The following is a 12,591-nucleotide window of genomic DNA, read 5'->3' on the forward strand; positions in this document are numbered from 1 at the left end:
AAAATGGTCGCAAATATAACTCGGTCAACAGTCAACAATAAGCCAGTGCAGACACCTTGTTCACAAATATTGATCAACTAAAAAGGAATGCCCTTTCAAATTTCCACAGCCAATGTTTCATAATTGCATGGAAAAACATCAAAAACTTCAACTGAAGTGTCATTATGAAATATTGAGTGCCTGTGCAATTTAAAATGCTTTCACTCAGTTTTGAGTGGGCTCTTTAGCCATGGAGATCTCAGAACTGCTTTGAGGCCTTAGAATTGGTACAATGATTGGCAGGAGTTTGAAAATGTTTTCGAGGTTTTGCTTTGGTTACCGAAGCACACTCATATGTAACCAAGGTATACTTACTCATGTGCAAACAGATGCGAAATCGGGAATTTTACTTCTGCCGACCCCGGTGCTGATTAAAAGTTAACAATCAAAGGAATGTAGCCACACCCCGGCCCCCCAAGTCAGTTAGCTTAGGGGGCTGCGTGTGCATTCCAGTTTTCTAGGGGAAGGGGGTCATTTTGTGTTCAATTCTAGGGTGTCAAATCCCCCAGAAAAAGAGAAAAGGGGGTACTTCAGAAGAATTCTTGCAACTAGTCAAAAGGGGTTTTTTCCCATGAAAATGTGTGACACTTGACTCATTTCAGCTTGTTTTCAGTATAACACTCATAAATAATGAAGATGACATGATATCAATGGGTTAAAAAGGTGTTTTCTTACAAAAAAGTCCCCGAGAAAGGGGGTCAAAATCAAGATGGCCATCCCCTAGAAAGGGGGGCCACACTAAGGACTCAGGTGCCAAGGTGAGGCCAACTGAGAAATATGAGTAGCTTGCATTGACTCAATCTCTGGCCAAAGCTGAAGTCATAAAATCAATTGCACAGTGTACAAGCGAGTATGCTATATCTCCCAGAAGTAGAGTCCATCGGTCACATTCTATTGTTACGAAAGGGTATTTCAATGCGAATCGGCTATATTTATGCACTTTCCACCCTATAAAACAAAGAATTGAGCCATTGGAATGTACTTCTTGTTAGTGTTAGTATAGCAGGCTCTGCTTATGACGCACTTGTATGTACAGGGTGAATTGGCACCAAATGAGACACAAAAAACGCTCATCTGGCCTTGGGGAAGGAATACGACCAGAAGAAGAACATGAAAGGGTATTTCAATGCGAATCTGGCAACATTTCAATGGGCTATACCCTGGCGGCATTTGATATGTGCACTTTCCACCCTATAAAAACAAAGAATTGGGCCATTGGAATGTACTTCTTATAAATGTTAGTATAGCAGGCTCTGCTTATGACGCACTTGTATGGACACAGGGAATTGGCACCAAGTGAGAAGCAAAAAACGCTCATCTGGCCTTGGGGAGGAATTCAACCCGGAGAAGAACAAGTGCAGAGTAAACACTGATGAAGAAGAAGAATATGTGAGGGAGGAAGCGCAAAACCATCAATGAAGCTCTAGGTTTAGCAAAGATTCAAGACATAACAGCCACGATCTGAGTTAATATCGCTTACTTCTGGGGAAGAGCTTAGTGATTTACTGAAGAAGACCTTGCCAGATATATCCAAAGATCCTCCCTCCTAAGTAATTGCCCCTCACGAAACAGAAGGCTAAATACAGGTTATTGTAGGCCAGTGAAACCTTCCTTATTAGACATCTCTCTATTAAGGACACCCTCTCAACTGAGGGCACTGCATTGGATCCATTATCCATTTATAAATTTGACCTCTGTAATCAGACACCTCTTAATTAGGGACAGTATTTGTCAGTTTCAAGGTTGTCCTTAATAGAGAGGTTCATCTGTTCACAAGCTGTTATACCACAACAGGGTGAGAGACTCAACAGTAACAACCTTTGAGGTGAGGCAGTGGCAACCCACCTGGCATCTGTGACAGTCTTCAAGACGGCAGAATTGCAGTTGAAGTATACTCACCAGGTGGCACCTGCGTCCAAGCAAATGTCGTCCAATCATTTAGAACATAGGTAAATCTAACGGACACTGACACGGGTGGTAGAGGCGAGATTGGGCATGCCTGCAATATCAAGAGTTTTTTTTAACAATACTGCAAGAAAACACCATGCCTACTCTATGATAAACTACCTAACTTTTGCATCCTGTTTGTGATAAGACATATTAATGGGTGAACAGTATTCTAAGCATGCTAAAACAAGGTAATAATGGTAATAAATGTAATAATAACAAGTAGTTTTATGGCGCTTTTCCAAATTTTCCTGCTCCAAGTGCTTTTGGGATACTATATTACTAGCCTGGTCTCCACAGAAATCAAGCCAAGATCACGATAACATTACTAAAATTGACCAAGGCCACACCTCCAGCCAATGAGACAGTGTGTGAGGGGAACCTCCAACCAATACTCAAATCTTACCAATTTTGTCTTGAACAGATCCAACAGGCCATGCAAATGATAGAACTGTTTCGGAACACGCTTTAGGTGCACCATTTCGAAGTTTGTACGCAGCCCTGGAACCTCGCAGCCTCCGGCATAGTACTTACGCCACCTGTGATGGACTTGGACAAATATAGGCACTAAACTGGAAAGAGGAATCGTGTTATGTCTTATATATCCAATGCTGTTGGATTCAATTTGTGACCCATTCCAGCAAAACCAGTCGCATGTCGCTCTGAGCTTGGCAGGTTGAGACGGACTGTTTGATCATTTCACTATTGTCTGCCTTTTGTAAAATCTGACGACATCAATTTCTTCTCTTATCTCCTGGTGCCATCTAGGCTCATCTTATGTGCGACATGCGACTGGTTTTGCTAGAACGTGTCACATTTGTTATTATCCTAAGATCAGGTGTCTGATACAGGTCTATTTCATAAGACATTCCAGCACAATTTGAAGACCTGATCAAGGCGGACATGATAACAGAGCCACGAGCAAATTGGTAAACAAGCAGATGATTAGATATGCATGGTCTAGCTATTATAGTTGAAATCTTGCCACCCCCTTTCTCTTGCGGGTTGGGATCTTTCTACAAATTGTGGCTGTGTGAAGCAAAGCCACTTGCACCTGAAATCCAGATAGCTCTGGGTAGATAGACTTGACACGCAGACAGGCTATTTTTAGACTGACACTGATTGACAGATGCCAACACCTCGCAGCTGGCATGAACGTGATGAAGGTCAAATTGTGCAGCTCTGATATTGCATTTTTTTACATGCCGTTTTAAATTTGACAATACTCGCAAAATTGTCGACCGCACTCTTCCAGTACTAGTCTTAGATATTTTGCAGACTTGTTGATGGTACCCTAAGGTTACTCTGTGAAAATTTTCAATGAATTCGGTTAATCTATCGCTGAGAAAATACTTGGCAAAAAGCGGTTTACCTTCTTTGGGACACCCAATATGATAAAGGATTTGCGGTGGGACTTTGAGGAGGCATCCCCTCTACACTTGTCGCCTGTCAGATGGCTAACTACCCCCGCGGAGCGACACTTAGTTACACAAACAATCATCATTCGCACTTAAGACGACCTAGCTCACAATACTGTGAAAGGTAATCTAGCTCACAATACTGCGAAAGGTAATCTAGCTCGCGACTACTCACCATCCAGTGTTACTGATAGCTATCGAGACAGAACTCAGTAGGATCTTGACCTTGCTTTCAGAGACGATTGAATCGGACTGGCCCGCCGGGGCGATGGTGATGAATTCTCGAAGGCCATACCTGCGTAAATGAGAACAAGGAAGAATTCAATCTGTTGATGTTCTGCGGACAGAAGCAACAAACAACTAAAACTCAAACGTTTTGGTTCCTGACACAAAAGCTTTTTGCGTTAAAAGTCACTGAATTACTCAATGTCCTGAGACCTCTTTATCAACATCCGATCAGTCCACATTGCCAACCATTTGTTTTCAATTGGGACCTCCCACACATCCAGGTGAACCCCTGCATCAAATTTGTTTCTCCACAAGCTCATGAACTGCTTTGCTGAAAAAATGTTAGCTACTGGTACGGGCTCTGCTCGGATTAAAGAGAGGCTAAGATGAATTTCCAACACTGATTCGTCTGAGACTGAATAATACAGTTATAAAGTGATGTGTTTGATTGAATTGCATCGAAGAACAGATCTTGATCCACATGAATAATTGAACTTATTATCCAGAACTTAGCAAAGGGTGGAAATAACAAAGTCATATGTGACCCGCTCTACCAAAACTAGGCGCTTGTCGCATCTGAACTTGACAGGTTGATACGGACTTGTTGTTCATTTCCCTATTGTAGACCTTTTGTAAAATGTGACCAAATCAGTTTGTAATAGATTTCACAAAAGGTCTACAATAGGGAAATGAACAACAAGTCCGTATCAACCTGTCGAGTTCAGATGCGACAAGCGCCTAGTTTTGGTAGAGTGAGTCACATATTCCAAGTCGGAAGCCACCGCTCCCGACTTGAAATATGAATACATTAGGGCTGAGATCACTATTAACTGTTCAGTGGTATGGTGGGACAAATATGTACATGTATGCTTAAAAAGCCCTGTCATGCCTAAATACCACCTGGAATGTTAGTTATTTGGTTTGCAAACATCATTTTAGGCTTTTTTGATTTTGAATGATATATCAACTAACAAGATTCAGGTCGCTTTTGAAATAGGGACTCCTTTTCTAGATTTTACGGGGTCGGAAAGATATTCTCTCACAGGCAGTAAACACGGCCCCGCATCGTGTCATATTCTGGCATGTCTCACGAAAACACTAATAAAACAATTTAGAATCATTGGAACTTATTCAAATACACTTATGACATTGACAAGTTATAGGACTACACTTCTGCAAAGTTTGATGAAAATCCCAGCATTGAATTTTTGTTTTTAAATCGCAAAAATGTATGTTTACAAAATGTACACAGACCCTATCTATATAGCAGATTTGATTGTGTACTGAGCCCATTATTTGTGACTTATGCACACTTCCAATTAAAATGTTTCGGTATTCTTTAAATCCTTAACAAGTAAAAGTGGTTCAACTGAAGTCTTTCTTCAAATTAGTTCAACTGAAGGAGTCTGGAGTCAGTGTAGATGACCATGCCGACCCACCGTCGTTGTGCGTATAACCATCCTTCACCGCTGATCAACTCCCCCCTGATCAGACTTTGACGACATTATTTGTAGTCTCCGTGTATTCCCATCCTTTCCTATAACGTCCATATCGCGACAATACTAACATTACACTCGGGGGTGTCGCACGGGACATGCACTGAAAGCCATTGTCGTGATGGAAGACCAGGTGTTCAATGAGTAATAACAGTTATTGTTTGGGTGGTCCCAGGCATGCTGACCTGACACATATGCACTGTGCGTGTTGTATAGAATGAGGGTAACCTGATCATCAAGCGAGGTTAGCAATATCAATTCAGGGCATCATTCAATCATCTTGGGTAGAGCAATTTCATTGGCCACCTGTTGATGAGTGTGCGTCTGACGGATTTCCCGCCCTATTGCTTTGGCGGTGAAAGGAGGAGACTTTAGGATTGACATTCACTGCTGGTAAGTCGGCATGCAGATGACTATAATTCCGTTGCAAAATCGAGTCAGAAATTCATCTTAACCGTTCTAATAGCAAATAGAAGAGGCATGGCAGCCGAAACCCTCCAGGACCATGATCCCCACATGGGGTAAAATCAAGTTGAAAGACACATACCAGCGACACAAGCAGTGTGCTCTAGCTGGGAAGTCATTCTCTGTATTCATCATGTCTTGGAGAGCTGGTGGAAGTACTTCTGCAACAGAATGGTGAAATAACTATTTTGAGTCTTGTACCACTTACGGGAAACAATTAGGGGTAACAAATATTTCGATCCGCTTGGCAATTGTGGATGGTCCCTTTAATTCATGGCATGGTTTTATGTGTTGCCAGACAGCCTTTACCATTTTGATGCATGTCAGTAAAAATTGTCATGGCAGAGTTACGAGGAAAAAGAAAATGGTATACCGACTCCAGGTTACAGGAAAATTCGTCCCCGGATAATTCGTCCCCGGAAAATTCGTCCCCGGAAAATTCGTCCCCGCAAATTCGTCCCTGGATAGTTCGTCCCCGAGGATAATTCGTCCCCTAGGAAAATTCGTCCCCGGATAATTCGTCCCCGAGGATAATTCGTCCCCGGATAATTCGTCCCCAAGGAAAATTCGTCCCAGGATAATTCGTCCCCTAGGAAAATTTGTCCCCGAAAATAATTCGTCCCCAGAAAATTTTACAAAGTTAAAAGTTTCTGACTTTACTTTCTAAAACCCTTGTCGAATGGACTGTAGTAGTAACTACTACTTTCGATTTTTCTCATTCAGTGTAATATCTCTCTTTACTACCCTACTAGCTAGTTACCTACCCCACTATTTTTATAGTAGGTAGAGGTAGGCAGGCAAAATATTTTATTGAAGAATTTAGAGCTTTTCTTTCATTCTGACCAGTAAAAATACTTATTTGAAGAAAAAAAAATTTATTTCGCCTGCCTACCTCTACCTACTATGAAAAAAGTGGAGTAGGTAACTAGCTAGTAGGGTAGTAAATAGAGATATAACACTGAATGAGAAAAGTCGAAAGGAGTAGGTAGTAGTTATTACTAGAAAGTAATGTCAGAAACTTTCAACTTTTGTTAAATTTTCCGGGGACGAATTATCCTCGGGGACGTATATTCCGGGGACGAATTTTCCAGGGACGAATTATCCACGGGGACGAATTATCTGGGGACGAATTTTCCTCGGGGACGATTTTTCCAGGGACGAATTTTCTCGGGGACGAATTTTCCGGGGACGAGTTTTCCGGGGACGAATTATCCGGGGACGAATTTTCCTAGAGCCCCGACTCCATGAGGTCAGAATTGGGTGAGTTGGATAGAACATTTGATCACTGATTCGAAAGAGTGGATCAGTATGCATTCTTAAGGCGTGATAGCCAAGAGTTGTTTTAAAAAGTTAAACTATTCTTTGTGCGTTATATGAAACTGAAAGATAAAATAATTTCAAACTTGACCTATTTGACCAAGACCAAGGTTTTGTCGTTGTCGATGATGGTCTTTGATGTAGAAATAATGCCAAGAAAAATGCGCGAGGACCCCAAACTCACTTTTCGGGATTGATTGGATGCATTATTAGCCCTAATAAGAAAGAATTCGAGGCTGAAATAGACTTATTTATACACATTTGCCATGTGTTTCTTGGTAAGAATGTGATAGGGTCAATGGCGGGGAGTAAAAAACGAAAAACAAATTGAAATTTGTTTGCCTGTCAGCCCCCATGTCGGTTTTCTGGTTCCCCTTGTTCAGCATGTTGCCCCAACAACCTGCTTATACCAGTTGGAAAGCCCGGAGTGCTGAGGACATAGCATCGATTGAGATCTTAGGGAAGCTGCGAACAGATATCCCACAACCTATTCCAGGTCAATCACTGCATAATATGCCCCTGGAGGGAGCCCCCCTCCCCCCCCCCCCCCCCAGCCATTCGGAGACCTCAAGCCAACACGAAATGATGCTGGAGGCCATGCAGATTCAACCACTCGTTGGAAAACAGGATGAAATTTGGTTGGCAGCGGACTCATCGACAGCGGATGGGACTATGGATGAGGATGTGACGTGATACGACGCTTCACAATCAGACGTACTAAGGAGGCCACAACCAGAAGACGTCAAGACAATTGTTGACAAAAGGAAACAGGACGTCATTTTCATTTTACCGTAAATACTCCACTCACCTGACTCATTTTCCGTCTCGCCATCTGTTGCTGTTTCTTGTGTACTGTGCACTGCATCCTCTTCTCGCTTCAGCCAATGACGTGTGATGAAGAATTTAAAGTCGGCAAATAGAATTGGTTCGGCCTTCTCATCCCAATTTCCAAGGGCAAGTTCATTCTTTATGAAATAATAGAATTAAAAAGTTAAGTAAGAAGACAACGGCAGGATACTTCTTTCATTTCTAGGTTGCTTTTGTACCATAAAATTATAAAAAAATTGTTGACTTTTCAAATAAAAGTAGAAATTTCTGCGTTGAAAAATGCCTTTTTTTGAGGTGAAAATTGCTCCTGCCTTTTCTGAGTCTAAGTTGCCCTGCCTTTTTGAAATCCTGGCTGAAACACTAAGTAAGGTATTCAAAACAAGGTGCGGAAAATCAAACTTTTTTATCTTGAGATTTTAAAAAATCTTTGAGACCCAGTTGACCCCTTTGCAGGCATTTTTGAATGTTCATGGTACAAATCAACTTTACTCATTAACATACTTTTCGATAGATTTGACACTAGTAAAGTTTGTTTATTCATGATTTATTAGAGTAATAGTGTTACCCCTAATAAAAATGGCAGCCAAATTTTGCTGATACTCTTAACTGTTTACTTCCAAACTCTTTATCTATGCCAGGTCCTTGGCAAGAAAGGTATTTTTGGTCATGCCTTTGTCAGCTTCTGGCAGAGTAAAGTATTTTTACTTTGGGCTTGGCAGTTTCTGATAAAATCATTTCCATTGACTGCTGCACTTTCTGTCAGAAACAACCAACAACTGGCATTATATCGTGAAAACAGTTAAATAATAGGCAATCGTGAACACAAACAAGCCCTAGGTAATCTGCAACTCTGACGAACCTTCCTCAGGGGTGTTTTGGAGCGGATATCGGCTAATTTCCATTCATGAACAAGCTCCTCAATCTGCGAGATGAAACGCTCCCATTCTGATGCGGTCGTGAAGTCGGTAATTTCAAAAACTTCCGTGTCCTGAAAGTGAAACACAAAACGTACAATGTAGGCCCCTTATGTTGGCAGAAAATTTTAAGACTATAACAAGTGATTGTTGACAATGCCTGGAGACTGAAAACAGTAGCAACACAAAGGAATTGCATCAATATGCCATGCGAATCACACCAGATTGACGTCATGACGTCACACCGTGACCGTGGGCGTGGGCGTCAACACTATAGCCAACTCAAACCCATCGAATGCGAGCAGGAAGCAACCATTTAGTGGATAAGTAGGGGTGAAAGGGTGACCATTACAAGGAGAAGCAAATGTACTGGAATAATGTATTAGTGACCGATATGGGGAACGGGGTGGTAGTTTCTTAAGGGACCTGGCGAAATAAGCTTCCGCCTCCCTATGCTTTCATCACCGGCTATCAAAGGTCCATGTGAATGTAGAATACAACCTGAATGTAGTCAATATGTATGTTCGTTGACTAACAGTGTGTCAGCGACTTAGAAATTGCTGTTATTCGGTCATTTTTGTAGAAAATTTGATTTTGGCCTACCTCTTCCGCCATGATTGATTGTAGTCGTATATAAACTACAGCACGAGAAATCCAGCTTGGCCGTGGAGCCTCATGGTGTCTCCCATCGGAGGTGTCTCAGGTCTCGTTAGGGAGTTTTTCCCAAATGTAGGCCTACGCGATGAAGACGTGCCCCAACAGGATGTAACATCTATTTTAAAATGCGTTTCCAAAGTGAATGCATGAGGACAACCCATTTGTGTCGTATATCACTGGAAACGCCCGATTCCCCTGATTCTGCAGGATGTTAAATCGGGCATTTTATTTCTTTAAATAAATCATAAGCGTCGCATTTGCTCCTAGCTCTGTTCACCATCCCAAATGGCAATATTGCCAATTGGGCCGGACAATCACGAAAAACCCCAAATATTATACATTTCTTCCTGAAAAATTCTTACAGTGACCATTTTCCCATGAAAGACAGTTGCTTACGCTACACAAAAAACCAAAAAAAATCGAGGGTCAACCATTGAACTTTTGAGATATGTTGAATTTTGCACAAATCAGCGAAAAAACGCACCAACTGGCACTGGACGGCATTTCAACACGGGGCCGACGCACATCCCAAGTTCAGTGTACACATACGTCGGCAACAACAGTAAAATGCGTAGTTTCTTGTTAGCCGCCTATTGAGTAGCGCTCTAGGTTTCAAAAACTCAAAAAAAACATGTCTTTGCCAAAACAACTGCTCGAATCAACACTGACATACTGTGAGGACCGAGAAATCAATGATTTTAGGAACTGGGGGGGGGGGGCGCGCATGAATAAAAAAAGCTCCCTAATGAGACCTCACATCGGAGGTGCAGTGCTTGCCCCATCTCCTCCCACCGTCGCAATGGGTTATGCACACTGTTAAATCCGCTAGCGCTGTACATTTTGCATACAACGACCGTACATAGTTTTTCCCAGATTTGTAGGCTTTTGCGGAATTCCGATCCTTTCTTCAAGCCCCGCGAAATGTTTTTCTGAACCTAAATAGTGTAGCCTACACCAGCAAAACTTTCAACCAATCACAAGGAAGCAAATGTATTGCAGGGACAAATTTACCCCCTTATTTACCTTAGAATACCCTCAAAATACAAATACCTTACAGTACCCTAGCCAAAAGTAATTGTTTTTAGTATAGGGTGGTCTTTTCCACGTTTTTTTCCCCTCGGATCCGGAGTTCCATACCGTGAAAGCCGACTCTGAATCCGAACGTTGCCTCCCACGCTGACTCTCCAACCCGATTTCCAATCTTACCTACACTATATGTATATATACATATACATATAACATAATTAGATAATTAGTATCTCAGATTTGGTGGGTATTTGCCGACATTGGCTGGTGGTTGTATCAAGCTCATATAGCTTGCACATTCCTCTAAGTTTCGCTTTTAACATTAATGGTAGGCCTTTAGATGAGAAGCCCCCCCCCCCCCCCGAAAAACTTTTGCAAAAGTTCCTCTGGATTCTATTTGTGCCTATATGATATATGCCATGAAGTTGCATTTACGGTTAACCAATTGAAATAAGCTAAAGGTGCACTTGCAACATGATAAAGTTCATGATTGATGGAGGTTAAGTTGATGATTGACAATAATGTTACTGTCTAAAGTTCAACTGGTATTCAATAATGAAAAAGCTACAGAAGTTCTGGTGATGATGGTTGTGATATCAAGTTCGTTGTCAAACCATAAAGTTTGATGGTTCAACAATGAACTTGATGGTCCATCCATAAAAGTTGATGGTTCATTTTTCCTGGGCACAGTCACCAAACGATAGAGCTGTTGCCCAACACTAGATTATCCCTCTTTCACGGTGTCGTTTCAGCCGGTCATCTGTGACCTCGGTTGCTCAGAGCTGTGTCACATTACTATTAGTGATCACACTACCACAGTTTAATGACAGGTAGTCAGCGAGGCCACATACGTGGAGACATGACGTCGAGCGCATAAATAGCTTGGCTCACCCTTTACTCGTTCATTATTCCCTCTGCAGTCTTTTGAGTCGATTCATCCGGTTCATCTGCTCCCTCTGCTTTAGTGTAAATTTTCGCTTTCTGTCGCCTGACGACTTGCCTTGCGAGCATTTGCTTCTAGTGTGAGCATGCTGGGGTATACACCTTTCCAGAAATGGGGCGCTGAGTGTCCGAAATAGTGATGTCATAAGGGAAAACTAGGCCTTATGGTGGAGGGACAAAAGAGATAGTCGTTTACCAACACACATGCCTTTAATGACGGACAAGGGGGAAAAAGTTAGTTCCAATGCAAGCCACCAATTTCGGGAAGCATGTTTCTATACTCTAGTTTCTCATTCCTGACGTCCAGCAAGATCTTTACAACGTGCACATTTCTAGGCCCGTAATGGGATAATATTTAGGCCTTCTATAATTACCATTATTGACGCAGCTGGTCAATCAAGTACAGTACAACCTCTCTAATGCGGACACCCATGGGACTGGGCGCTGTCCTTTATAGGGAGGTTATGCCATTATTGTCCAAAAGGTGTAGTCATATTTATGAACACGGGAGTCGTGAAGCCTGCATATTCCATATTCCATTTAGTTTGTCAAAAAAATGGATTCATGTGTATGAACATGGGGGTCGTGAAGTTATTACATATTACATATTCCATTTAGTTGTATAAATATTAACTACTTCAAATAATTTGATGCCATTTATATGCGAACTTGAAATTAGTTAATTGGCATTTCTAGTGGATCGGAGGTAATATTAATTTGCCAACATTGATATATGCAGGTTGTGTTCGCACACTACATATTACATAGACAGCGTACATCATTATAGTAATACTTGTTATTAGAGCACAAGGGGACAAACAACTCAATGAACTGCAATTAATGTTACAATATACAGTAGCTTGGCAATGTGATGCACAGTGAAGATAATTAAACAATACATTCTGTTTTAATTAGGAGAGCAACGGACATTAAATTCACTCCACTCCAATTAACTGAACATAGTGTCTAATATGTTCATCAATTACGCAAACTTCACACCTGTTAGGTCTAATCGACTACCTAAGTGAACACGGGAAGCCATTGTTTTTGTTTACTGTCCGCAATTGTGAGATGATTGGACCAAAAAGTCACCATGACCGTGTCCGCAATTCGGAGTAGAGAGGTGTCCGCTCTACCGAGGTTTTTGTTAAAGCAAATGACTTAGAAAAAATCGGGACTGAACGTACATGTCCGTAATGCGGAGGTTTCCGCCTGGCAGAGGTGTCAGCAAGGGGAGGATCTGCTGTATAGGCATAAAGAAACTTACCTCCGTCGTGGGGCCACCAAAATGTACACATCGCTGGCTTACTACAG

General features: G+C 41.8%; 1 protein-coding gene across 1 annotated transcript in view; it reads right to left on the reverse strand.

The window, feature by feature from the left end:
• LOC135499395 (rab3 GTPase-activating protein catalytic subunit-like) overlaps positions 1 to 9,267 on the reverse strand; it is a 34,331-nt gene extending 25,064 nt beyond the window's left edge. The window contains exons 1-7 of the mRNA XM_064790140.1: positions 9,256 to 9,267; positions 8,598 to 8,726; positions 7,719 to 7,875; positions 5,676 to 5,754; positions 3,580 to 3,699; positions 2,393 to 2,558; positions 1,939 to 2,038 (exon numbers count right to left, since the gene is read on the reverse strand). Of these exons, the coding sequence (XP_064646210.1) occupies positions 1,939 to 2,038; positions 2,393 to 2,558; positions 3,580 to 3,699; positions 5,676 to 5,754; positions 7,719 to 7,875; positions 8,598 to 8,726; positions 9,256 to 9,267 (763 nt within the window). The remainder of the gene's footprint in view (positions 1 to 1,938; positions 2,039 to 2,392; positions 2,559 to 3,579; positions 3,700 to 5,675; positions 5,755 to 7,718; positions 7,876 to 8,597; positions 8,727 to 9,255) is intronic.
• Positions 9,268 to 12,591: the final 3,324 nt, after the last annotated feature.

Source organism: Lineus longissimus, chromosome 15, assembly GCF_910592395.1.
Source record: "Lineus longissimus chromosome 15, tnLinLong1.2, whole genome shotgun sequence".
Classification (NCBI taxonomy): Eukaryota; Metazoa; Nemertea; class Pilidiophora; order Heteronemertea; family Lineidae; genus Lineus; species Lineus longissimus.